This window comes from Pogona vitticeps, chromosome 7, assembly GCF_051106095.1.
Source record: "Pogona vitticeps strain Pit_001003342236 chromosome 7, PviZW2.1, whole genome shotgun sequence".
In the NCBI taxonomy this organism is placed as follows: domain Eukaryota; kingdom Metazoa; phylum Chordata; class Lepidosauria; order Squamata; family Agamidae; genus Pogona; species Pogona vitticeps.
Window position 1 is genome coordinate 5,558,210 of NC_135789.1, and position 27,747 is coordinate 5,585,956.

The following is a 27,747-nucleotide window of genomic DNA, read 5'->3' on the forward strand; positions in this document are numbered from 1 at the left end:
AGGTGGAAAGGACTTTAGGGATCATTAAATCCAGCCCTTGTCAAGCAGGCACAGTAGGGAATCGAACTCTCAGCTTCTGGCTCTAGAGACAGAAGACCTCAGCCACTGAACTGTGCAGTGACTTTTCAAACAGATAAATTCCTTTCATCCCTTCACCTGCTCACTCGGATTTTTTTAATTCCCTGGGATTCTGGAGAACTTTGAAGGAGGGTGGTGTTGATGAAAAAAAACACACTCGCCCCGTTTATGCAAAGAATCCTCCAAGTGACAAAAAATAGGGTCGGTGATGGCTTGAGGACAGGTAGCAGCCAATAGAGATCCACGCTGCTTTGTTTGCTCTTGGGATTTTAACCGTGGTTTAGACCTCTGGGCGTCTTCCTTAATCTGCAAGCATTACAAACAGAGTACACTGTGGTAAACCAGGTCAGACAGTTTAAGTGTTTAGTTGTGTAGAGTTTCCTGTAAAAGTGGAACTCCAGGTTTTTCCATCCTTGCTACCTTTCAGCCTAACTAGTTTGGTTTGGCTTCAGCTCTCATGGATGGCGGGCCTTTTATTTTCCGATGGGAAGGAGTGCCACAGTTCCTGGTTGAGGAACTTGAGTCTTCCACAGAGAACCCAGGCTTCTTCAATTTCCAAACTAGCCGCCATGCCTTCATCTCGTTCTTCTCTAACATGTCTGACGAAGAGGAGCGACCCATAAAAGCTTACACTGAAATATAATCTTTAACACGCCTTCCGTTTTATATGTTGATTTGTTTTTGCCTGGCTAGGTTTCTGTAAACATTCCTGCAATGCTGCTGCCTCGGGCAGGACCTTTTTGAAGCTAGAAAAGGGAAACAAAAGTCTCAGGAATTAAAAAGTATTTGTTTGTTTGTTAAATTTCTATACCGCACCATCGAGTGGCATGCTACTACTCTCAGCAGTTTTCAACAGTAGATAAAACATACAATTGTTGTTGTTTAGTCATTAAATCGTGTCCGATTCTTCGTGACCCCATGGACCAGAGCACGCCAGGCCCTCCTGTCTACCGCTGCCTCCCGGAGTTTGGTCAAATTCATGTTGGTCGCTTCGGTGACACTGTCCAACCATCTCATCCTCTGTCATCCCCTTCTCCTCTTGCCTTCACACTTTCCCAACATCAGGGTCTTTTCTAGGGAGTCTTCTCTTCTCATGAGATGGCCAAAGTCTTGGAGCCTCAGCTTCAGGATCTGTCCTTCCAGGGAGCACTCAGGCTTGATTTCCTTCAGAATGGATAGGTTTGTTCTCCTTGCAGTCCAGGGGACTCTCAAGATCCTCCTCCAGCACCACAATTCAAAAGCATCAATTCTTCGGTGGTCGGTCTTCTTTATGGTCCAGCTCTCACTTCCATACATTGCTACTGGAAAGAACACAGCTTTGACTATGCGGACCTTTGTCGGCAAAGTGAGGTCTCTGCTTTTTGAGATGCTGTCTAGGTTTGTCATTGCTTTCCTCCTAAGAAGCAGGCGTCTTTTTAGTTTCGTGGTTGCTGTCCTCATCTGCAGTGATCATGGAGCCCAAGAAGGTAAAATCTATCACTGCCTCCATATCTTCCCCTTCTATTTGCCAGGAGGTGATGGGACCTCACTTTCTGCCATCAGAGTGGTATCATCTGCATATCAGAGGTTATTGATATTTCTTCTGGCAGTCTTAATTCCGGCTTGGAATTCCTCTAGTCTGGCCTTCCGCATGATGTATTCTGTATATAAGTTAAATAAGCAGGGGGACAATATACAGCCTTGTCATACTCCTTTCCAAATTTGAACCAATCAGTTGTTCCATATCCAATTCTAACTGTTGCTTCCTGTCCCACATACAGTATAGATTTCTCAGGGGATAGATAAGGTGGTCAGGCACTCCCATTTCTTTAAGGACTTGCCATAGTTTGCTGTGGTAAAACATACAATGTTAAACAGTAAATACACAATAGTTGCTGTCTAGGTTTTAATAAAATAAGAACAATGTTAAACAGTAAATACACAATAGTTGCTGTCTAGGTTTTAATAAAATAAGAAGTGGCACCGAGGACTGTTATATGAATATAACCATCACAAAAATATAAACATAAATATAAGCACAATCATCTCCTCCCATAACCCACATCACAACAGTACAAAAAAGCGACTTACAGAGAGCACAAGGTGGCGGCCACAGGCAAGCGCGAAACAAAAGTAGATCATAAAAGTACTAATTACGAAGGAAGGGTGACTTGAAATGCTTCAAAGGTTTTTATGTGCTTCCTGAATGCCAGAAGGGTCAGGGCCTGGCATACCTGCACAAGTAGGGCATTCCATGAAGAGGGAGCCACTACCAATGAGGCCCCACTCCTGGCCAAAGATTTCCTGGTGGGATTCATTTAGAGAGATTTCTTGCCAGAGATTCACCTACAGTAGGTATGACTATTTCCCCCCTCCCTTGTAGGATACGCTGGGGGTTTGTTCGTGGCTAGAAGGTTCACAGATAAGAAGCCATACCGCGCTCATCAATTTACACCCTCTTTGCTGACACTGTTTATTACAAATGTGTGATCCCCAACCCCCCCCCAAACTTTTCCCAGCTAATGATGAGGGGGGACATTTGCTGCTGTCAAGCCCCAGGAACGTCATCCTGACGTTATGATTTAAGTCTCACAGCTAAAATGTTTGAAGCTTAACGCTTTCCCTTTTGGACGCCGTCTTAAAGCGCTGTTCCTTGGGCTCGGTTATATAAGGAAACTCAGGCGGCTTCACCGTTCTATAAAGAGGCAGTTTAAAAATGACATTTGCACAATCCTTGATGGAGTGCCTCTTTTGCTGTTTCCCAGAGCGCTAATTTATATAATATATGAAAAAAAAGACACAAGCGCTGGGCCTTTAAGAGGCTGGGGGAAAGTTCCTTAAAGGCTGGAGATTTGTCTGCTGCCTTTTTGGAAGGGAGATGTGGGCTGTACACGTAAATAAATACATTTTTCACTGTTTGCATGCCTGTGAATTGCAAGTTAAGTTCAGCTCCGTAGGAATAAAACAGTAGGATTAAAACAGAGCGATACAGGACCGCAGTAGTTTAGAGCCTCGGATGTAGATTTGAGAGATTCAAGCTTGAGTTTCCACGGATCTTTGAAAACTCCTGGATGTTGCTGGGCTTTGCCTCAGCCTGGTCTGTTTCACAGCCACCTTGTGAGCATCAGCGAGGGAGAGAAGAGGGCATGCACAAGCCTTAACCTCTTTGGACAAAGAAGGAGAGAGAAATGCAGGTTATAAATGTAGCAAAATAAAAGCAGAGTAATCTAAGGGGGCAGAATGATGGTTTTCACGTTTATGTCCTCTTGTGTGGGTTTCAGCTTCCAACGCACCTAGCTTGTCATGGCCAATGTTGAAGCATTCTGGGAGTGGCAGTCCAAAAAACAAACAAACCCACTGGTGCACCCAAAATTGGGAGTGGTAGAGCTATAACACCTGGTGTGCCTTTAGCAGTGGTTCCCAACCCTGGGTCCCCAGATGTTTGTAGACTCAAACTCCCAGAAGCCTTCACTGCCAGCTGGGCTGGCCAGGATTTCTGGGAGTTGTAGTGCAGACTTTTTTTTTTTTTTGAACAGAAGTTCTTCAGTTTCATGCCATCCTCTTTTAAAAGTTTGAAAGCTGAGCAAACAGCATATATGCTGCCAGAGGTAAGAGAGAGAGGAAAGAAGATTAGTGGTTTGGTGGCAAAATGCAGCCACACAGAACATCAGGTGTTATGCCGGGTTTTTCACACCACACACTTTCCAGATATGAGGGACTATGTGTCCCATCAGCCCCAGCTGGAAAGCAGATGGAGGTGGGTTTTTTGCATCTGGAAACTGCCAGCAAATATCCTCCCTCCCTCCCTCCCTCCCTCCCTCCCTTCCTTCCTTCCTTCCTTCCTTCCTTCCTTCCTTCCTTCCTTCCTTCCTTCCTTCCTTCCTTCCTTCCTTCCTTCCTTCCTTCCTTCCTTCCTTCTATCCATCACCAGCTCCTTCCTTCCTTCCTTCCTTCCTTCCTTCCTTCCTTCCTTCCTTCCTTCCTTCCTTCCTTCCTTCCTTCCTTCCTTCCTTCCTTCCTTCCTTCCTTCCTTCCTTCCTTCCTTCCTTCCTTCCTTCCTTCCTTCCTTCCTTCCTTCCTTCCTTCCATCCATCACCAGCTCCTTCCTTCCTTCCTTTTCTTTATTTTGGTCAATGCTCTGGCTGTCAGCGCCCAGCAAAATAGTCCCCACCCTTACTTAATGAGTGCCCTCCCTCTGAGGGTGTGAAAAGGAAATTTAAAAGCCAGACTAGGTTAGGGCACCAGGGAGTTGACAACCCAAATAGTTCAAAGGAGGCTGGGGTGTATGCAGATTTATGGAATATTTTTTTTAACTCCAGCAGCCAATGACAAGTTTTCATCTGTGGCTTAAACTCTGACATGATGAGTAGGTGGAAGTCTACTGGACTGATGGTTGTGCAAAAGATTTGTGCACAACACACTCCTATTTGTTCCTTCGTTCTCCTAGTGATGCCTTGTTTTCCTTAATAGTATTTCATTTTTTGACAAAGAGACAGATGGAAAGGACAGCCAAGGCACAAGCCAAAGTTGCGCCATGGATCAGAGCCCTACAGGGCTGTTAGTTCAGAGAAGGAGTCACCTAAGGAGCAGTCGGTGGCAGATGAAGGTCAGGTTGTCAGGAAATCCGTCAAGCCGGAAGGCAAGGAACACTGAGATGGGGAAACGGGGCATGTGATTTTGGTGTTGTTTTCAGCAACCAGTTTGGTTTTTAGGCATTGTATTTCTGGGGCTAGTGATTAGATGACTCCCTCCCACATGATTTGCTGTGTGTTGTGCTTGCTTATAAATATTAACGAACGTATGTAACCACTCAGGCTAAGTCTTGCGCCTAGCGGTCATTCGTAACCTTGGTTTCCCAGATGTTCTTGGACTTCAACTCCTGGACAGCACCGCGCGTGGTGAAGGTTTCTGGGAGTTTAAGTCCAAGAACATCTAGGGACCCCCCAAGGCTGGAAAAGACTGCTCAAGTGTCTCCTGGGATAGGAGATTGCTCTGATTATGGTCTGTCGAGCTGCGACGTATCATCTTGGTTTTCATCCCTCAAAAGCTAAGGAAAGACTCATCTGTGAGCTCTGTGTCTTCTTCTCAACTTTAATGGAGCTCTCCGAGGTGCTGAATGTAGTTTGAGGGTTGGCTTCAGAACTTTGAGGAGCTCCTGGGAAATTTGGACCAAAACCCAGAGCGGATTTGCTGCGCCCTCGCCCTGCCAGCGAACTTGGAGCAATCAGGCTCCACCGAGGTGGACCGAGAGTCTAAGGCACCTTCCTGCGCTCCTAGATGTGCGAGAAATTAATTAATTGATCACAAAAGACTTTAGTAGTATCCAAGAAAGATTGTGGGTCGTGAGAGACGGTTTTGGACAGGGATAAAAAAAAAAATGAAATGAGGCCTCTTTTTGTTTCTGTGTGATAAATTTACTTCCCCTTTGTTTGGGTTTTGGGATGCTATGAGTATTATTTAGGCTTCTAACTGCCTTGGGCAAACGGGCATTTCATTCTTTACTTAAAAATAGAAACATAATCTCTTAATGGTTGTTTGTCATAGGCATCTGCAATTTTGTAAAAAAAATTTTTAAACTGTTGTCTGTTTGTGGGTAATTGTCACGCAACTCTCTTGCCCCTTCACAAAGAAAAGCCTTTTTTTATGGTTAAAAACAACAGCAACCGTGTAGATGACTATCTACAGATGTCAAGAGCAGGCTGCCTGCTGGTGCTTAAAACTTAAAAGAGGAAAGCAAAGAAGAGCTTTTGATATTCACAAGGTTGCGATGAATTAAGCCTAATGCTTTTCCAATTACATTTCAAAATATAGAACATAGTTATACAGCAGGCTACACTCAGGCTCCAGGCATGGCAGATGGGAAAAAAAGGCATGCATTTCTCTGGATAATCCTGGAGGCCATTGCTAGGCAGTACCCTTTGAGTGACCCCTACATGCCCTAGACAGGGTCCCAAAGAGGATGTTCTTTTGGAGATAGTGAAAGGTGTGGGAAATGGATCACCAGTGTGTCTAAAAAGTAGTCTGAATTGGGGGAAGGAACATAAGCCGTGTGTGTTCTCCCCCTATGTTTAGATTGCCACTCTTAGGCTTCCTTCCTTCCTACTCCCTCTTCTCAGATCTTCTTCTCTTTGTTATCTTCCCCTAGCTAGAAAGAAATACAAGGAAGATACCCAAATGGAAACTTAACTTGTTAGCACCGGAATAAGAAACTGGTAGGAGATACTACAGATCTCCAGGAAGGGCTGAGAAATTAATCCGTTGCGTTCCTGGGGATAGGGATGGCTGCCAGCAGTGTCTACAATAATCAAGTCAACTTTAGAGGCTTCCATAAATAAGTTTAACAGATGGATTCAGCCTGCACTATCCATGAATGGATTGTTGTCCTTTTTTTGGGCGGGGGGCATGCTCTGAGTCCCCAGAATGATAATTCATTTCAATAATCAGAAGCTCAGCCTTAGGACGCTGCATCATGGCGGTGTAAATCCTGCATAAGCCAACTGAAAAAGGCATGGGCCCTCATTTTCAGAGGCTGATACCTTTTGTGAGGAACTGGTTCCTCGTCTTCACTTTATAACAGGAGGTGTTAATCTCTAATAACAAAAGCAAACACAACAATGTCAGTTTAGATTACTGAATAAATGGAGATCTGTGTGAATCTTCTGGCACCTTGTTGGCCTAGATTACAGATGGGAAACCTGTGGCCCTCCAGACCAACACTTGGAAAAGTTACCTTTTGGGAAAGTTACTTTTTGAGACTACGACTGCCCAAATCCCTGTAATAGCACGGTCAGCGGTTATAACTTTGAGAGTTGTCGTACAATGTTCTTTTTTTAATTTTGTGAGCTATGTTCCAGATTCTTGCACTCCAGTTCCCATGAGCCCTGTCCAGCTTGGTCAGCAATAGAGGATTATGGGAGTAGTCATCCAAAATATCTGGAGGCCACAGTTTCCTCCTCACCTGCTCTGGTTGAAGGCTGTCCTTGGTCCAGGTGGCTGGAAATGATGGGAATTGTAGTCCAAATGTTAGGGCGCCAAGTTGAGGGAGAGGATCTGAAGTTTTAAGCAGGCAAGTCAAGCCTTGAGATCTTTAATCTCCTGCAGCCTAGAAGACGAAGTGAGGATTCTGTGTTTCAACAATGCCTGCTTTTTCTTTTTTATAATCATGGAACAGGTGGATGGCAAAGCTTAGGGACATGAAAATACACTGGATTTACATTTTATAATCTACCCGCGAAGGAAGCTAAACCCGCTTTAGGTGGTTCAGCAATTTTGCTCATTGCTTGGAGATGAAAGGCGCCATGTACGAAGAGGTTAGATGTGTGTAAAACTGGAGAATCGTACGGGCCGAATTTAATGTGAAACGGGGGAGGGGGAGGGAGAGTGAGCAGCACCACAGCTTAATCTGCCGCCCGGGCGTGAAAATAAACAGGGCATGCAGTTGAGATCAAACCTTTGACAGTCTACTTTGGCGATGTCTCCTGCTTCCTTTTCAAAACTGGTCTTCCTTGGATAACTCCCTTTTGAAAGACCACAATACCCAGAATCCCCCTAGCTGGCATGTTGACTGAAGAATTCTGGGAGTTACAATCCCCAGAAAAGAACTGATCCAAAGTCTGGCTCAAAGTTAGAGCCAACGTGCTGCTGAATCAGGGAGTTGAATACTTGTTCACTGTGCTAGACCTGCTGGGTAGCTCAGTGGTTTGGGTCTCTGGCTGCGGAGCCAGCGGTTGGAGGTTCGATTCCCTGCGGTGTCTCCTTGAGAGCCACTGGATTCCATGATCCAGAGGGTCCCTTCCAGCTCTGCAGTTCTAAGATGACTTCAAGACCACCTCCTTTCTTGAATTGCTGTCCATAAATAACATTTTTCAAAACTCTCCTCTGGAGTCCCTCTTCCTTCAGCTAATCTCAGCAGCACTGCGTTAGAAAGAGTGAGCTTGGAGACATGACTATTTTTTTTTGCCTCCTTTCCATGTTTTGACATCTCGGTAGGAAAGGGAGCTTCTGCTCTCCATCCCAAATCTTCTCCAGAAGGTTTCGGGTCATGGGTCTCTCCAGTTAAGAAAAGATCTGCGGGCATGCCACGACAGAAATGCTCTACTTGAGGCACCGGAAAAACCAGAGCAGTCTAGAACCATGGTTCTCGTCTCAATCTTAGGAGCCCCTCGTTGGGTTTCAGCCCCCCATAAGCCCCACCTGGTGAGACTGGACAGTCAAGGATTCTGCGAAGGAGCTGTCAAGCCAGTATTTGGGGACCACTTCATCATCATCATCATCTTAGAATTGTAGAGCTGGAAGGGACCCTGTGGGTCATCTAGTCCAGCCCGTCAGGGAGGCCCAGTTGGGGAATCGAACTCCCAACCTCTGGGTCCACAGCCAGAGACTTAAACCACTGAAGTTTCCAGCACAGTCAGATAAATGGTCTGATCCAATTCAGGGTGGCTTTCTATCCCCCCCCCCCGCTAATTTTACTTAAGTTTAAATAATTGGTTTACTTTTAAAGCTGCCCTTTTAACTGCAAGACTACCCTGCTACTCAGAATAAATGCAGACTGTTCAAGAAATGAGGCTGGGGTTATCTTTGCACGGCATGACTTGTCTATAGGGAAAATAAAGTTAGAAGGGGATGTGGGGGTCAGAGGCATCTCTCCTTCTCCTCCCTTGCTGTCCCCCCCCACCTGCTCTGATGCTGCAGCTGGCATCACCTTGCATAGTGATTTTTATCACAGCCCAATAGCATGACTGAAGACTTGATGAGTCACACGTCTTGGGACATGTTTTAAATCTAGGCTTGCGGTAACGGAGGGTGGGTTGCCACGGCTGGTTGTTTTCCCCCTGCTTCCTCTGGCAGCAAGTTTAAATCATGGTGACAGCAGTAACCAAGTATATCAGACAGAACAGGTAAGGTGATGACCCTTAGGGTCTACATGGGATTTCAAAGAAAGCGTAATTGTGGGCGAGTTTTGAGGAGCAGGCACAGTCCAGGGGAAACTAGCAGCTCCCTGTGATGAATCCTTTGTAGGTTTTGGTCCAAACTTTCCAGGAACTATTTCCCCCTACCCCTTCCAGATTGAGTTCAGCACCCTGGAAAGCTCCTTTAAAACTTGGAGCAGAAGCACTGTCACCAGCGTCCCCTGGAATAGCCAGTGGCACATGGGTAGGAAATAAGGGACGTAGTTTCATTGAAAGCTTTTTTTTTTTGCCTTGCTGAGCTTTGGGGAATCCATTTTTCTTTCCAATTTTTAAGAGTGGGAGAAGCACTTTGAGCAAGCACCCAACCCTACCGGGAGTGGCTTCTGGGGTGATCTAGAGGGCTGGATTGGGACTCCAGGGACTGAGGTCAACAAGCCAGTGATGTACAGGGTGCTTTGTTGAGTAAACTAAACAAAGATGGGGGTGAAACAGGAAGAGGTTGGGTTACCGCATTTTTCCATGTATAAGACGCCCCCATGTATGAGACGTCCCCACTTTTCTAATCCAAAATTAAGAAATCTAAGTGGGGCGTAGCAAATGTAGGGGGAAAGGGATCAAAAGTGCTGCAGGATCAATTTGATCCCTGCTTTCCCCTCCACTTGCTTTTGTTCTCTCCTCAGCTTACTTCCGTGTATAAGACGACCCTCAATTTTTAGTCTAGAGATTTTAGACACACGTAAAGTCTTATACATGGAAAAATACGGTACTTCCGCTTTCAGTTTTGAGGACCATATGTAGCAACCAAGGCCTATGAGATGAGGCCCATCTCTCTCCTCAATGATCATCTATTCTGGGAGGCGGAGGGCCACCCTCTCCCCAAATCCAGGGGGCAAAGAGGACTCCAAATAGGGGAGCAGAGGTCACTTTATCTTCAGTGACAGCGCCCTATGTTCTTTCCCATCTTATGTAAAGGGCTAATGAAATTTCGCTGTTGGGTAATGGGGAATCCCAGGTCTTCACCAACACTCCTCCAACAGTGACAGCACCTCCGATTGTAACAGCACCGCTAACATTAACTAACGGTGTTCATGTCACTCAGAAACTACGTCTCCAGAGCTCCATTTCCCAGCTGCTGTAAGAGTGTTTACACATTTATACGAGGGGAACAAGAGGTTGGAACTTGCACACAATTTACCTAAAAGTACCCCGTACTGTATTATAAGTGGATGGCTTATTTCATAACCAATCCATCTTAGTTTTTGCAGTGTTCAATCATAAGCCTCTTCCATCCATTTTCTGCAACAGTCTGTGAATATTTTATTTTAAATGCCTGAGGATCCAGCTTTAGTTTACTGTGCTATTTTCATTTGTAGATGCCTTCGGGGCGCGTCTTTACTCAGTCCCCCCCTTTATTGTGCAATTTCTCCTAATGTACGCGTTTCTGAGCTAAAAGCCACTTTACTGGACTCAGAGGAGAGGGCAGCTCAAACCATAACTGTGTTCCAGTTTGTGGATCGATGCGTGGATTGTGAATTAAGACAGTTCATTTAGAAATGCCACCGGAACAAAATTCTCCCTTGTCACTACTTTGAAATGAATACGATTTCTCCATTCAATCTAGTTTGTACTGTAAATTGACCAGTTGCTTAAAATCCATCGGCTTTTCTTTTTGATCACTCACTTGGTCTTTACATCTTAATTGTTTTAGAATTACAGAGCAGGAAGGGACTCTACAGATCATCCAGTCTAGCCCCTGCCACGGAGGCCCCGTGAGGGAATCGAACCCCCAACCTCTGCGTAAGCCACTGAGCCATCCAGCGGGTTCCCCTTAATTCCAACAGAACCAAAAGCAATCATTCCTAACTCTCCAGGCAGATGCTCATGTCTGTCAGTGACCGTTACTTATAAAAGCCTTTTAAAAAGAACTAGTTCATCGTTGGGTATGTTTATTCCCCAAAATAGCCGTTTTCTGTCTTTTTTTCCCCCCTGCCCCACAGAGCGATGAATGACATTGGCGATTATATAGGATCAAACATTGAAATATCGTGGTTACCTAATTTGGATGACTTGATGAAAGGATACGCCCGTAACTTCAGGCCTGGGATTGGGGGTAAGACTTGAACCCTGTACAGAAGGTGGGAGTAACTAAAGCAATGTGTTGTATAGACTGCCATAGACTGACATGTATTGTTTTTAGTGTTGCTAATTTCACCATACAGTGGTCTCAGACCTTGTTTTGTGGGTGAAGGGTTGCAGGGAATTAGAAAACACGAATTAGAAAACAACTCTGAAAAAACTCAGAGTTGGACTACTGCAAGGCCCTTTATGTGGGGCTGCCCTTAAGTCTAGTCTAGACGTTCGGCCTGGTACAGAAGGAGTGTTACAGGCTCCCCACCTAAGGTTTTAACATCTTGGCTGAAGGAATTGTGCCGGCTACCTATTTACTACCGGCCAGGTTTAAGCCTTTGTTGTTATTATTATACAAAGCCTTAACAATGGCTTACCTCAAGGACCACCTTCTTCCTTCCTGAGCCAATCAGAACTTGAGGTCACTTGGGAGAGGGGCTTTAGCGCAACAGCATCAGGAATGCGGGAGGCTTTTTCCTTCCAGAGCGGAAGGTGTACCAACCGTTCAGACAGAGGTTCGTGGCGCGAGCGACAGCTTTCCACAAACATCCCATTCCAGGGGTAAACAGCGGCTAGGAAAAAAAAGAGTCCATTTTCCGACAGAGAATGGGTGCTGAGCTGCGAGACCCGATCCAGATCCGGGAGTGTATTCTTGATCCCGGAGTGACCCTTCCTAATTCTCAAAACAGCACGTTAAGGGACGCTCGCCACAGCTTTGGAAAGTGGCGTTCTGGACTCCACATCCCATTATCCCCCAACCAGGGCGGCCGTGGATATGGGGATTATGGGATTTGTAGTTCCGGAACAGCCTTTCTTCTTTTTTGAGGTTTGGGGGCTGGAAAGATCAGCACATGGTCTTCTCTGTCAGCATCATAGGGCCTTAAAAGTTTCTTTAAATGCACAAAAACCTTCGTTTCTCTCTGGTTTTTAAAAATGTGTCCTCCTTTCTTCCCCCCCCCCCACAATTTAGGCCCTCCTGTAAATGTTGCCCTTGCGATCGAGGTAGCCAGTATTGATCACATCTCGGAAGTCAATATGGTAAGTTGGTGTGACAGCCAAATGGCTGACGTCTCATGCTGTCTACCGTTTTCCCTAAGAAGTGTGCAAATGATTTTATTTTCCTGTTGGGGAAGTAGATACTAGTAGGGGCATTCTGGGAATTGTAGTGTAAAAAAACAACAGCCTATGGAGCTTCTTACGTTTATGGTAGTGCAGGCTGCTGACCTCCGTTTTAAAGGGTGGAGAACCTGTTTCGGCTTTTAGTCCGCACTTTACAGGAGCTATTCAATGTGCTGAACCCTGTTCCACAAATATATCCTATAAAGTACAGCCCCGAACACAGATATGGTTCAGGCTAAAACTAGGTGTGGATCCCTGCCATCCCATAAAACTGGAGTGGCTGATCTCTACCATAGCCATGTCGTCATTAGCTGCCATGATTCTCCTATATTCCCACCCAACCTCTGACCTCCAAACTCAAAAAGGTGCTCCACCCTTTGACTATACCATCAGCACTGAATCCACCCTCTCGGCTGTTAATCCTCCAGTGGTCAATTTCCTCCTTAGGAATACACCATGACTGTCTTCCTGCACCAGAGCTGGCGAGACGACAGGCTTTCGTACAACCACACCAATGAAACCCTTGGCCTCGACAGTCGCTTCGTAGACAAGTTGTGGCTGCCGGACACTTTCATTGTCAATGCCAAGTCGGCCTGGTTTCACGACGTGACGGTGGAGAACAAGCTCATTCGGCTGCAGCCTGATGGAGTCATCCTGTACAGCATCCGGTAAGAGGATGAAAGTTGGGGGCTTCGCTTTTGTGCCTGCTGAGGACCCCTGAGTGGGTAGACAACAGGACTGGCAGGGAAGTTGGCAAGTCTTTGGTCCCAGGTCCCAAGTCCGGGTCTTTGGCCCCAAGTCCCAAGTCTGAGTCTTTGGTCCCAAGTCTCAAGTCTGAGTCTTTGGTCCCAAGTCCCAAGTCTGAGTCTTTGGTCCCAAGTCCCAAGTCTGAGTCTTTGGTCCCAAGTCCCAAGTCCGAGTCTTTGGTCCCAAGTCCCAAGTCCGAGTCTTTGGTCCCAAGTCCCAAGTCCGAGTCTTTGGTCCCAAGTCCCAAGTCCGAGTCTTTGGTCCCAAGTCCCAAGTCCGAATCTTTGGTCCCAAGTCCCAAGTCTGAGTCTTTGGTCCCAAGTCCCAAGTCTGAGTCTTTGGTGCCAAGTCCCAAGTCCGAGTCTTTGGTCCCAAGTCCCAAGTCTGAGTCTTTGGTGCCAAGTCCCAAGTCTGAGTCTTTGGCCCCAAGTCCCAAGTCTGAGTCTTTGGCCCCAAGTCCCAAGTCTGAGTCTTTGGCCCCAAGTCCCTAGTCTGAGTCTTTGGCCCCAAGTCCCAAGTCTGAGTCTTTGGCCTCAAGTCCCAAGTCTGAGTCTTTGGCCCCAAGTCCCAAGTCTGAGTCTTTGGCCCCAAGTCCCAAGTCTGAGTCCTCATTTAAAAAAAGCCTTTTCCCCAGAAAAAAAAGGGAGGGTCCCAAGTTGCAAGCAGAGCCTGAGTCATGGGAAGAAAACAACCTGGGTCGAATCCAAGTCAATTCACGGGTGCCACTTCCCTCCAGCTCAAGTCCCCATCTCTATAATCTATCATCTGCGTTTTTCAGCATCTGGGAGGTGGCTTGGAAGCGGTTCCCCCATGGATATGGGGGGTCCTGTTGTGCATTTCTTACTGTACCTTTCTTCTCCAGAGTAGGAAAGGCACCTCACTTAATCTGGAAGTTACATTTCAGTTCCGGGACTTGCCCTCCAAACGCTCCTGCGAGCCTACAGGTTCACGACCGCTTCCTCTCCTTTTTCCCCTTGGGCAGGGTTACCTCCACCGTGGCCTGCGACATGGATCTTACCAAGTACCCTATGGATGAGCAGGAGTGCATGCTGGATCTGGAAAGCTGTGAGTTGAAAGCTGAGATGCCTATGAAACGGGAGATGGGAAGGGGGCGAGGAGGCGAGGAAGGGACCTGCCTTCAAAATCCATAAAAGCCCCGCTGGATTACACCAAAGGCCTGCCACCTGTGAGGGTTTCCTGGGAATGTTGCGATGCCAAACGGGTTTGCCCTACAGCCGGATGAAATCATTTTGCAGGCTAGGACCAACCTTTGCACGTTGGCAATCGGTTGTTCTTTCCTCTCCAACCGCCTCGTTCCTGGGCAGTTAACCACAATGCCTTTTCTTTCATTGCTGCTGTCCTAAAGTTTGCAATTTTTTTTTGGTTAAGCAATCTTGTGTTTTTTGCTTTTTTTAAAAAAAAAACTTTCATTTCCAGGAGTTTGGATTTTAGAGCAGTCAACTTTGGGAGACAGGGAGCTTCCTTTAAGAAAGGGGCGGCGTTTCAAAGCAAGAGAGATTTTATTTGTTGATGGAGAAAGTCAGAGAGCTGCATGACATTCCTCCAGGATAGCGGTTTTGGCAGAGTATGGAAATTTTTTATATACAGTACATAATAGGGTCAGAACCACGATCTACCAGATTGTGACTTGTTATGTGTTGCAGAGTTTAGTTTTTTTGTATTTCTCTAGCTGTGCAGCAGAAATGGAGAGATCCACAGATCAGAATAAATTCAGATTCCCCAAAATTAGTCCTCCCTTTTTCCCCCCTCATCAACTGGCACTTATAGTCTCAAAAACTCACTCTGAGACATTAGGAAGAAGAAGCAAGAAAAGGTTTCATTTACTTACAGTGAGCGGATAAAACAGAAAACCGAAAACAAACATGACTGCTTTGAGCGACAGGCCTCCACAGAGTAATTGCTTTCAACAGACCGACTGATTGCAACAGATTACTGAGAGGGGGGGAAAAGGCTCTAAAGCAGAGAAGTGGAGCTTTCCTTGAATTCAGAGGCAGGAAGGAACTATTGGCTGCTGCTGGATAGATTGACAGTCACTCCAGTCCACGTGGAAGGCTGCAAATATTCCAATATTATGTCTAAACTGGGCCAGGGAATATTAGCCTAGAGACGAATGAGAGAAAGGATGGGCCTCCGTTTCTGAGTATTTCATCCTGAGCTTCTTATCTCTCCCCCATATCCCTGTATTTATTCAGTTTCTTTTGACAGATGGCTACTCCTCAGAGGATATTGTCTATTGCTGGTCCGAAAACCAAGATCAAATCCACGGGCTGGATAAGCTGCAACTTGCTCAATTCACCATCACCAATTATCGGTTCACGACGGAAGTGATGAACTTCAAATCTGGTAAACAAAGCGGTCAGTTCGGTCCCTTAGAAATCTTGCAAGAGACGGTGCTGAATGGCATGCATTGTAAGGAAACAGAATCGGCACGCCACTCTTTTTAAAATTCATGGCTGGCAAGTAATCTAGGGTTAGCGAAACACTGGGAGTTTCCTCTCTGCTTCCTTCTAGTCTTCCACTGTTTGGCAAGTTACCCCACTTAACAGGGGTCAAACTAGCTAATACGCTTAGCACGTTTTCAGAAGAGGTGCTCAATCAGAGTGATAAAAGGCTTTGCTTGTCATTGCATGTCATTTTTCTGAATGCGGCTTGCCCGTGGCATGCTTTGGTTTGGGATGCACTGTCGGAGAATAAACGTGGACTGAAGATAGGCTCATTTGCTATGTTTATTGCTGATGCATGTAGTTCTGGTGAAATGGAAAACAAATTCTTCATTGGGAATATGCATAACACTGAATTTGACCATGAGAGAGTGTGTGATATGTCCTTAAGGACTAAGAGTTGTGGTTTCCTTTATTGAGTCAATCCATCAACCAAAGAAATATTGATCAGATAGGAGAAACCTAGGTTGGAAGCCACCCTGATTCACTGGCTGAAATCCAGGAATGAATTACAACTAGAGCAGGCCCATTAAATCAGTGGAACGGAGAGAGGAGCTGGCTCCCCATTGATTCAATGGGCCCCATTTAGTTGGGAGTTACTGCCAAATTTCAGCCACTGGGTTGACTTCCTCTCGTTCCAAACTCATCTCTCCAAGAGGCTGCACATTTGAGGGGAACCCCATTAGTCACCTTGACCTTCCTGGAAGAAAAGTTGGATATTAGTGTAATAATTAATAATTTCTCTTTTTGAAAAATCTTTTTTTTTTAATTCAGCCGGTCAATTTCCCCGCCTCAGTCTTCACTTCCACTTGAGGCGGAATCGAGGGGTTTATATCATCCAGTCCTACGTGCCTTCCATCCTTCTGGTCGCCATGTCTTGGGTGTCCTTCTGGATCAGCCAGTCAGCTGTGCCTGCTCGAGTCTCGTTAGGTAAAAGAGGATTTTATTTCATATTTCTGAAAGATGCTCAACCCATTCTGATATTTGCAGAGCCTGGAAGTGTCGCTTTGTGGATTGCACGTTCCGGATTTCCCAGAGCCGGCATGACCAATGTCTATACTGGCTATAGGATTTTGAGAGCAGTAACCCAAAAAAAGTAACTTTCCTATCTCTGGGATTCCTTGGGTCAAACTAAAAGGTGCAGTTACCACATTGCTCAGAAATGGGACCTGCTGAAGTCCTGAAAGATGCCCGTTCATTACTGCATTTCTCATCTCCTGTACCTTGCATGTTAGCTTGCTTTGTGATTGGTCAGGAGGAAGTAAACAGGGACTTCATTTGCTCAGACACATCACTCTCAGAGAAACATGTCAAGGGAGAGCCAATGTATATAGGAAAACTACCTTTGAGGGAGGGCAGAATCTAAATTCTGTCCCTACTAGAGTAGATCTACTAAATCCATGGGATTTGCACAAGGGCTGACTTCCCAATGAGCACGTTTTTTTAAATGGTTCTGGGATGATGGTAGGTTAATTCAACACATCTGGAATACACCATGTTGGGGAAGCCTGGTGTAAACAGCTGCTTATCTGCCACTGTGATAACAGTTAGTAACTGGGGGCTATCAAAATGATCCTGAATTATGGTGACCCATCTTGGGGTTTTCTAGGCATCAAGTACTCAGAAGTGGTTTCTGAGTCCCTTCTTTTAGGGACATGCGTCTTGTGCACACAGGCTGGTTTGTCTCCTGGGGGAGGGGGGGACACTGGGAATCGAACTCCTAGACTTTGGCTCTGCCGCCAGGAGCTGCTCCAGCTCCACGAGCTATCTGGCCATCTTCATCTACAGCAGAAGGATCTAAACGGTTGGGTGTCTTTTGTTGGACTAACTCAAATGAAACAGCATTGACACCTTTCCCCACCACCACCTCGTCCAGGTATAACCACCGTCCTCACCATGACGACCCTGATGGTCAGCGCTCGTTCCTCGCTCCCAAGAGCCTCGGCCATCAAAGCCTTGGATGTCTATTTCTGGATCTGCTACGTCTTCGTCTTCGCCGCGCTGGTGGAATATGCGTTTGCCCATTTCAACGCTGACTATATGAAGAAGCAGAAAGACAAGCTGAAGGCCACCAAGCCGGTGGGAGAGGTCAGTCAAAGGCTTTGGTTGGCGCGTCAAACTCGGATCCCTGCATTTGTTAGCTTGAGGTGATCGACTCACAGAGAGGAGACCCCCCCCCCAAAAAAAATGCCATAGCTGCAATCGGAGGAAGATAAAGATGCCTCTCCTGAGCCATCTCCATAGTGCCAAACCATCTGGTTTGGGGTGGAAGGAATGTCACTCCGATAAGTTTTTGTGTGGCCCCGATGCCCCATATATTCTAGATCCAGTGTGACGTTATAAGGGTTCTTAGTTCCAGTTCTGTATTACAGCAGAACCCCTTTATCCACTGATTCGCTGATCCACAGACTGAAGATATTAAAAATATTTAAACAAAAATCCTAGAAATATACCGTACTGTATGTACCGTATTTTTCCATGTATAAGATGCCCCCATGTATAAGACACTCCTCCCACTTTTCTAACCCCAAATTAAGAAATTTAAGTGGGGCTTAGCAAATGTAGGGGGGGAAAGGGATCAAAGTGCTGCAGGATCGCTTTGATCCCTGTTTTCCCCTCAACTTGTTTTGGTTCTCTCCTCAGCTTACTTCTGTGTATAAGACGACCCTCAATTTTTAGTCTAAAGATTTTAGACGAAAGTATAGTCTTATACACAGAAAAATACAATATTTCTAAAGGTGAAGTTATCAGAACTGGCCACTAGAGAGAGCTAGAGATGATATTTTATATACAGTGGTGCCTCGCTTAACGAGCGCCTCGCTGAGCGATGAAATCGCTTAACGAGGCACTCTGGGCCATCGCTGGAGCATTCGCTCAGCGATGGCCCCTATGGGGATTTTTCGCTTTGCGATATTCGCTAAGCGACTCGCTTAGCGAATATCGCATAACGAAGCGGGGGAGAATAGCTGATCGGCGGTTCCAAAATGGCCGCCGGAAGGTCCGTGCCGCATTTTCGCGCCCTGGCGAGGGCGCGAAAATGGCGGCGCTATGGCAGAACCTCGCTTAACGGTGAGTTTTCAAGCCATAGGAATGCATTGAACAAAGTTCAATGCGCTTCTATGGCTTTTTTTATTCCGTTTAGCGATGTTTCGCTATAGCGAAGGTTAATCCGGAATGGATTAACCTCGCTATGAGAGGCACCACTGTATAATGTTTGCTGTTAAAATAGTGTTTGCTATTTTCCACGTTTTCCAGCATCTGCAGGCAGGGGTCTTGGAAATGATCCCCCACAGATATGTGGGGGATAGCCTTTATCTCAGGACCCCAGGTTGGAACCACTGCTGTCAGGCAGAAACAGAGAGAGACCCAGGTCAGAGAAGGCCAAACGTTCGTTTTCCTAATTGGTCTTATTCTTTCCAGGTCAACGTGAAGAACGCCATTGTTATGTTTTCCCTCTCCATCGCCGGCGTCAACCAGGAACTTGCTGTTTCCAACAGGCAGTCAAGGGTCCCCAAAAACCTGCCCGGCTCGCTCGGCTCCGTGGAAGTCGAAACGGGAGAGACCAAGAAGCCGCAGGAAGCGAAAGCGGAGAAGAAAACCAGCCTGAAGTCTCTCTTCAAGCCCATCGATGCCGATACTATTGACATCTATGCAAGGGCCGTTTTCCCAGCAGCCTTTGCGGCCGTCAACATCATCTACTGGATAGCTTACACCATGTGAAGAGGATGCAGGTCGGAGGCAAACTGTGTGAAAGATCACCGAAATGCAATGATCCTCTCGCTGGGTTGGATGGTTCCAACTTTGGATGACATTATCGGAGCACGTCCAAACCTGGAATTCTAGATGCAAAAAAATGTGTTCTTCCTCCATCTGTCGCTGCCAGGTCATCGCGGACCAACTGCAGGGGGACAGCAACGTCATTCATTGGCCAGTGCCTGGTATTATTTATCATTTCCTCCCCCCTCTGTTTAGCACTTTCACAGCAAGACAAATGCCCAATCTCTTTTCCAGTTGACGACGAAACTCTGGCAACACTTCCTAGGTCGACACCAGACCGTGTGGAAGTTCTCCGTCAGGACCGCCAGCTTCTGGTTTCAAGAAAACTGATTGCACAATTGGAAGAGACTTGGGGGGAGAGCAAAGATCGCAGCTCTCCTAAATCAGGGATAGATCCAGAATAATCTGGTGGGTTGTGACTTTTCAGGGCAGAAGGGCTGTGACAGCTACGGGGGATTGCGACGGAAAGTGAAGCACCAAAGGAGGGAATGAACGAGCACACCCTTTCAAAACCTTTGCATGATCAGGCCTTTGCTAACATCCCAAACCATGACTCCTGTCCAATGGAATCTAGTTTATTGATGAACGAGAAAAAAAGGCCTGCTAGTTGATGTATCATTTCTTTACGGTCCCGACAATAGGTTTTTTTTTTTTTTGCTTTTCCTTCTTTCTGTAGATCAAGTTGGACAGCAACTTCGTGTTTAGAAGTGATGCTCTCTTAAGCATTAAACGGGGTCTGCTTGTCTCACTATGATTTTGTCTCACTTCAGGCAACATAGCTGGGTTTGTTTGTTTTTAGTGACTGTTCCCTGGGATATAAAGCCCAGACTTCTGTGTCGACAGAAGAATAACATGTCGTTGGCTTCTAAACACAAAGCTGCTCTCTCGTCTGGTTCAAACCTTTCGTTTTTTTCCAGGATTTGGTTTGTTTGTTGACTACCCGGTTAGCATTGCGTCTCTGTCGAAGTACTGCTTTATATCTATAACCGATCGTTCTGAAGGCCAGCGGGGATGGTGTGATTGGGTGTTCACTTTGTGCAAAATGCCCTTTTCTGCTAAAATTCTTTAGTAGATTAAATTTGGGCAGTCAGGGGGATAATCCGGTATATATATATATATATATATATATATATGTTTCCTTTTTTAAAAATGCATCATGGATAAAGTATTTAAAACACTGGTGTTTGGGGCCTAATGTGTGAATAAAGCCTACGGCACCAAACTTTGCTGAAATGTTCTGGTATAATATTATTTATTATCACTCAAAGGCAGTTCTAAATTTGCCCTTGTCCATGGCTTTCACCCAGTGATTTTTTTTTAAATGTGTAAATCCAGAATTGTTCAAAAATGCCTTCTATGTCTTTCACCCAGAAGTAGCCAGAGATGCTCAGACAGGCCTCAAAAGTGATGCATCCTTAATTATTCTAATCCCTTTCCAGGAGGCCTCTTTTTCATTTCAATCTAGGTCAACACATGGATCGTGAGCCTCCCTACTGAAGTTCAAGAAACTGGCCTCATAGAGTCGAGATGGTGTAGTCTGTTACACAACAACAAGGATACCAGGTGATGACGTGGAATGAACTGATGGATAGTTCAGTGGTTTAGGTCTCTGGCTGTAGAGCCAGAGGTTGGGAGTTTGATTCCCCTTCTGGGAGAAGAGCCAGCCTGGGTATCCTTGGGCAAGCTGCACCATCCCACAGCACCCCTAGAGGAAGGGAAAGGTAAACCACAGTATTCTCTACCTGGAAAACCCTGGAAAGGGTCTCATGAATCAGAATTTACTTGACGGCACACAATTTAGGCTGTCTGTCTAGCTCAATAGTTTAGGACTCTGCAAACCAAGAGGTTAGGAGTTCGATTCCCCACGGGGCCTCCTTGACAGGGGCTGGACTCAACCATCTATAGGGTCCTTTCCAGCTTTGCAATTCTAAGATTATTATGAAGATCTCCTCTGACGCGTCTGGAAAGATATCTAAAGCAAGGAAGCAGCAGTAGGGGGTGGAAGCTGGTCCTAAGATGCCTCTTGCCGCACTCCTTAATGGAATTGTGTTGCTCCAGTGGATAACGAACTGAAAAACAACCAGTGCACCAATTAACTTTCTACAGTTGGAGGGACAGGCTCTTAATGTGGTCCTTCAGCCGTGGCTAATAGGTGCTGTCATTAAGTTAAAGAAATTGGAAAGCGTTTAATGTTCAGAAGAAGCCTCTGTGGCTTCCCGGATTCTTTTAGCGAGCAGTTGACACCAGAGGACCTCAACGGAGACAAGGCGGGTGGGTGACAATGGACGACAAGCACGGGACACCCTTGAGATGTGTGTCGTCTTCAAAGATGAATCCACTTGGGAGCAAGTGGGAGTGAAATCCAATCCGCTTCGTTTCCCAGGAAGCTATTTGAGGATTTGTGAGCAACCATTCGAAGATGGGCAATTAACTGGGTTAAATTAAGCGCTCGGAAGGTTTTGTGCGTGTGCGTTCTTGAAGTGACGCCTTTCCATTACACGCCGCAGAGGTTTTTAAAGCAGCATGTTCTCGCTCGTGACAGTGCGGAGGGAAAAACACATTGGCCCAAATCCTCTTGAAGGGTTACGCAGAAGGCGTAACTTTTAGTCGTAAACGGAAGTTAAGAAATCTCTATAGACAGCCCCACGTAGGTGGGCGACCAGACGCCCTACAGGCAGATACTACCTTCCTGGGAAAGGAGAACATCACGTCCACTTCCACGCAACACTATGTTTTTGGGTGTTGTATGTTCCCCCCCAGTTATAAATTTTAAAAGGTGCAGCTGAAAACATCACTTAAAGGCGGTTAAGCTGAAATAGGCTAGGTTTTTCGATACCGAACGTTTGACTTTCTCTCCACCAGCCACTGGGAAGCCGAGAACTTTCCTGACATCGCGTTTGGCACTCAGCGTGATTCCCTCCACCCATGATTTACAGAGCCACATGAGAACATACTACTGGAAACTGGAACACCTCTTTTATTATTTTTTAATTTGCATTTTCCGTTCCTTTGGCTCTGTGTACCAACCACAGTCTACGGACCATTTTTTGAAATATATATTTCACAATAATGTGGGCCTGGAAGAAAAGAAGAATCGCTTCCATTCCTTTGCTTTAAAAATTTTGCCGATCCCCAGCCTCTTTTCACCGGAATCTTAGCTTCAGAGGATTTTATTTTATATTATTTTGCTCTTTAAAAAAAAAAAGAATAGCACTGGTAGGTAGCAGAACACACACCAAAGAGTGTAATTTATGAATGCATTCAAAGCACTTGGTAATTCCTCACCCACACAGGGGATTAAAAAGCATCTGTATATATATATATATTGAAAGAAACGATGGCTAGAGCCTGCTGTTGTTTGTTATCTAAAAGACTTGTAACAGTGTGTTAAATAACACCACAGGCTCAAACTCCATCTTTTGTGACTGCTTTTTCTCGCTCGGGTCTGGAAGGAGGATAGCTCGGGTTTGAAATGCCACATTTTTAATGAGGAAATAGCTCGGCTTTGATGTACGTTGAAAGACTTTTGTGGTTACTGTACTGGAATGAAAGAAAGTCTTTGGATGCATCCAGTCTGGCCGGGGCACTGTGTGGGAGACTGGAGAGTGCTTTTTTTATGGGCTGCTTTGTCCTGAGAGGCCTTTCAAGATGAAGTAGTTGCCCACTTATGTACCATTTGCAAAGCACCTCGTGCCACCGTTTAAGGTTGGTTTTTCCTTCTGCAAAAGTAGTTGGATACCCGGTGCGGTGTTGTGAGGACAGTTAGGGACTATGACCCTTGCAGGTCTGGGGACCGGCTTAAACTCTTTTCCTGTGGAACTCCTAGCCTCATGCTCTGTGCGTGCGAGAAAGAGAGACAAGAGGGGAAACTGCAGGTCCTAATACTATTTGTAATTTGCCACGAGGTGTATCTTTTTTGGCTGATTTATGGCATGAATTAATGGGGTGGAGTCAATGCTTGCGTACCTCTACGGCTGCTGAGTGAAAATGCCAACTTGCGTCCCTGCTTCCTTTTTTCTGTCTCTCTCTCTCTCCCCCCCCCCCCTCGCCCCAGCTCCTCCCATCCCTGACCCTGTTTTTCACACCTTACCAACCACTGGGTCAAAGACGTTGTTAAGATGTTTCTTTTTCCCCTGATGAGAACCATGTGCCAGACTATCTCCATGTGCCTCCATGCAAGCAAGGCTCACCCACACCTACAGGTACCTAAATTAGGCTCACCTGGAGAAAGGTTGGGCTTGGCCGCTTCATGGCCTAACTTCCTGTCTCTTCCCTGCAAACTGCGAGGCGACTTCCTTTTCTTACAGGAAGCTGGGCCAGAGCTCGGCCTATCTTAGGCCATGTACCCGGGCGAGCACAATTTAGGTGTGGGTCTGACAGGCAGAACTCTCAGAATGGAGCATTCTGGGATTTGGAGTATAGAAAAACTGAACCAAAAAACAATAGCACGTGGTTAGTAGTTGGTACAGAGGAAAGGATGGCATTCCGTTGTGACACAAGGCATAGCGGGCTGTGAGCCCATAACTGAAGTGGTCCCTCCAAAAAGGTCCGGAATCTTCTCCAGAGCTTCTGATCCTGATGGCTCCTTCTCTGTCCTTCAGCACTGGGTCAGTTTCGGCTTGCAACCTTCCCTCCTTCACACCATGAGGTGCGGAGGAGAACCCTGATTTCACAAGGTAGTCCATGCTTCGATTTAGCTGACTGTTTTAAAAATGCAGCCAATTCCCATCACCCAGCCTCTCGGAGACCATCCGTGACACGTTAAATGATTCTGCCTCCGCACGGCAATAGCTGAGTTTCACAACTCTGGAAACGCACTGCTCCTTTAACCTCTCTTCGGCAAGTAAAGCGAGGGAAATTAGTTATCTTCTTAATACAAGTGTTAAACAAGGGGCTGTGGTCTATTTTAAGAGTGACTAAATTATATTGCTATGCAATCCATCTAGCTGATTTGTGAAGGAATTACCATGGAGATCAGCCTCTTTTCATACACCCTGCGCCTCGCACGCTAGATGGGCTCCCATCCCATTTTTGATACGTCAAGTGAGAGCGTGTTCTTAGCCTCAACTGGAGTGTCATCTTTAAAGCCTGGTTTCTTTCTTTCTTTCTTTCTTTCTTTCTTTCTTTCTTTCTTTCTTTCTTTCTTTCTTTCTTTCTTTCTTTCTTTCTTTCTTTCTTTCTTTCTTTCTTTCTTTCTTTCTTTCTTTCTTTCTTTCTTTCTTTCTTTCTTTCTTTCTTTCTTTCAAGAACACATTCTCTTCTATTTTTTTCCAAAAGACAAAAAAGCTCACCTAACAAGCATGTGAGCATCCCTTCTCCACAGAAAACAGGATCAAATCAAACATACCATATTTTTCCGTTTATAAGACTATACTTTTGTCTAAAATCTTTAGACTGAAAATTGAGGGTCGTCTTACACATGGAAGTAAGCTGAGGAGAGAACCAAAACAAGCTGAGGGGAAAGCAGGGATCAAAGTGATCCTGCAGTGTTTTGATCCCTTTCCCCCCACCCTTGCTAAGCCCCGCTTAGATTTCTTAATTTTGGATTAGAAAAGTGGGAGGGCTTCTTATTCATGGGGGCGTCTTATACACAGAAAAATACGGTAGTTAAAAAGAATAACTAAAACAGCTTAAGATGTTAAACGAGACAATGGCAAGTATGTCAAATTGCACATCTAACATATTAACTAAAGCTGCACCCCACTTATTACAGGGGCAAAAATCCAAAATGAAACCACTAAGTCAAATGTTTCTGTCCTTCAACATAGAGGTGTTTGGATCGCAAATCCATAAAAACAATACATTCTGGGATTATTATCATTACATCCGGCATCAATATCTGGAGGATGTTTATAAATATCTGCTGTGAAACAGCTTTGAAATACACGCCTTGCGGCTACGGAGCTGGAAGACCATAACTTGGGGGAGGTGAGTGAACCTTTTTGAACTACAAATCCCAGAATCCTTAGCTGGCATGGCAGAAGTTAGAAAAACAATCTCTCAGAACCCGCCACCAGGATGGACATAGTCCCCTTGCCAGGAGAAAAGCGACATATATCAATAAAACAAACAAATCAATCTAAAATCCATAGAGTCAATAAATATAACACTTCACCTCAAATGATAAACCTAATTAGAAAGCGAATTACATAAGGAGAGAGCAACAGCCAAGAACTGTAAAAATCATATAAAGCTTCATTAAGCAATGAAGTTTCTTACCCAGACATGGGACAACTTCGGACAAATCTGTAATAGGATTAGAGCAGAGGTCAGCTAAATATTAAGTAATCTGCTTTTGCACCAGCCAAACAGAACCCTCATCATCGTTCGTATTTCTGAATAGCATCACACTGTTGTTGTTTTTTAAGTCTAGGCAAAGCAACTCACTATTTCTAGAAGAAAAAACCCCCCAAAAGCAGGGCATGGAATTGCAGAACTTGATAGGACCCTAAAGGGCATCAAGTCCAACCCCAGCCTGTGGGAAATTCATAGCTAACACACCCCTAATGGGTAGGCATATGCTATTTACAAACCCGCCTGCACAGCAGAGTCCATGGACATTAGAGGCTGATAAACAACAAGCAATTCATTTGCCCGTATATGTAGTGCGGTGTAGTGGCTAGAGGAGTAGGTTAGGACCCCAGAGACCTGGGTTTGAATCCCTGCTCAACCAGAGAAACTAAAAACTACTCTTTAAATATCTGACTTAACTTGACAGCCCTGTTAGGGCCACTATAAGTCACTTCCAAGTTGACATGAAAGAGAACGTCTGGGTAGCTCAGTGGGTTAGGTCTCTGACTGCAGAGCCAGAGGTTAGGAGTTCGATTCCCCCCCGGGGCTCTTTGAGAGGGACTGGTCTCCATCATCCATAGGGTCTCTTCTGGCTCTGCAGTTCTAAGATGATAACGACGGTAATGTGCCTATGGGGAAGCTTTGACAGGGAAAGAAAGAAACCGGTAGCGTCCATTCTTGTACCACAGCTTCCTTATGAAATGCAACCTGAATTTGCTTGCTTTACGGCTGTGAGAGAAGCTGATTTCTACGTTTTACGGGTTCTATAGCATCCCACAGAAATCTCTCTTCCCCCCCTCCCTGTCCTTAAATACTTCTTAAGATGTTGCACAGCCTTCAACTCACAAACACACAGTTTCTGTTTCCTTTTTGAACACAAGCCCAAGGCAAAAGTGGACCCGACATAAAGGACCAGCAGCCTATTCACAGCAAGAGATGGAATCTGAAGAGGAGGATAAAAGGAGAGTTGGAACGGGCTATTTAAATAAAATATAGATTCCAGGCCCCCCTCCCGCCCCCACTCCTTCTCTGTCTTGTTTCCCCTCCAAACTGGGACTGGATCAGGCCGACAAACTGCATCGCAGAGTTAATCAGCATAATGATCTGAGTGGGAAGTGTGTGTGTGTGTACACACAGAGAGAAAGCAATATCATTATGCATCAGGATGATTGCATACAGGGTATTAAGCTGCCCCAGTTTTAAAAGTTTATCCTTCATGTCATTGGCATCAAGAAGGATGAGATCTGCTTTGTCAGGTTTTACCTGGAAAGCAAGATATAAATACCTTAAATAAGAATAAGCCAAAGCAGGTCATCTTCCTCTGTTGCTGGTGGAGATAAATGTATACATTTTTTAAAATAAATTTTTAAAAAATATCTATGTATAGATTCTGGCTTTCCTATCTCCGGTATTATTCTACTAAGTTTAATGACGTTTGATACTGCTAAATATGTTGGACCAGTCTGGGGAGGCATCGTTGCACCTTCCAGATGTTCTGAGCATCAGCACCCAGTCCTAGAATCTCCCATCGCTCCTGGAGTTACAACTCCACAAACATCTCAGAGGATGGGAGTGTTTGTCAAATAAAGTAATGCAGCAGGACTCCCATAACTGCGGGATCGGTATCTGCAGTTTCCGCAGCCTTCACCTGCTTCTCTGTGCTTGAAAGCTGAAAGCCACCACTGTTGCTTTGCAAGACGTGAGCAGGGCTGATCATGTCAGAACCTTTTAGAGGTTGTTGATTCATACGGCCACCCTCAATCAGAAGCAACTTGACTTTACATACTCAACAGCCTTGAGTGCAGTTGTCCGCCCGCTGTGACCTATTGATGACTCTCATGGTCAACGGTTAAGATTTCAGATCTTCATATCCGGGACCATCAATGACTCTCAACAACCACCGGTTGATTATCCCCATGCTAAACCTTCTGCATTTCTATCACATTTCCTATTCCCGCCCTCCTCATGATCATTCAAACATCTCTATGTTGAGCTTGCATGCTGTGCATCTATAGGTTGCCACCCATGTAAACTTACGCCAAAGTTGGCTAGTCTTTAAACTATCCCAAGATGGCTAGTCACTTTTTTTTTTTTAAGAAAAGATTTCTTATAGTCTCTGAACTCCTAAACGGAAGGAAATACATGAGAGAATTTGCTGGCCTTAGGTTTTCCACCAAGCATGTCTTTAAGACTCTCTTGCCCTCTGCTGGAAAGATGGGATGATGGCGTCTCTTTTCAAGCTATCATGAGATGATAAC

At 45.5% G+C, this 27,747-nt stretch overlaps 1 protein-coding gene across 4 annotated transcripts in view; it reads left to right on the forward strand.

Moving 5' to 3' along the window:
• The window catches only part of GABRD (gamma-aminobutyric acid type A receptor subunit delta), a 44,004-nt gene extending 23,573 nt beyond the window's left edge, over positions 1-20,431 (forward strand). For 2 of the 4 annotated variants that reach the window (XM_072977650.2, XM_020814934.3), the window contains 8 exons: positions 10,964-11,076; positions 12,064-12,131; positions 12,660-12,880; positions 13,942-14,024; positions 15,186-15,335; positions 16,196-16,351; positions 17,298-17,509; positions 18,842-20,431. In XM_072977650.2, the coding sequence (XP_072833751.1) occupies positions 10,968-11,076; positions 12,064-12,131; positions 12,660-12,880; positions 13,942-14,024; positions 15,186-15,335; positions 16,196-16,351; positions 17,298-17,509; positions 18,842-19,141 (1,299 nt within the window). In that variant the 5' untranslated portion in view covers positions 10,964-10,967 and the 3' untranslated portion in view covers positions 19,142-20,431. The remainder of the gene's footprint in view (positions 1-10,963; positions 11,077-12,063; positions 12,132-12,659; positions 12,881-13,941; positions 14,025-15,185; positions 15,336-16,195; positions 16,352-17,297; positions 17,510-18,841) is intronic. The other 2 variants (XM_078379438.1, XM_020814935.3) reach the window with 1 other exon arrangement.
• The last annotated feature ends 7,316 nt before the right edge of the window (positions 20,432-27,747 follow it).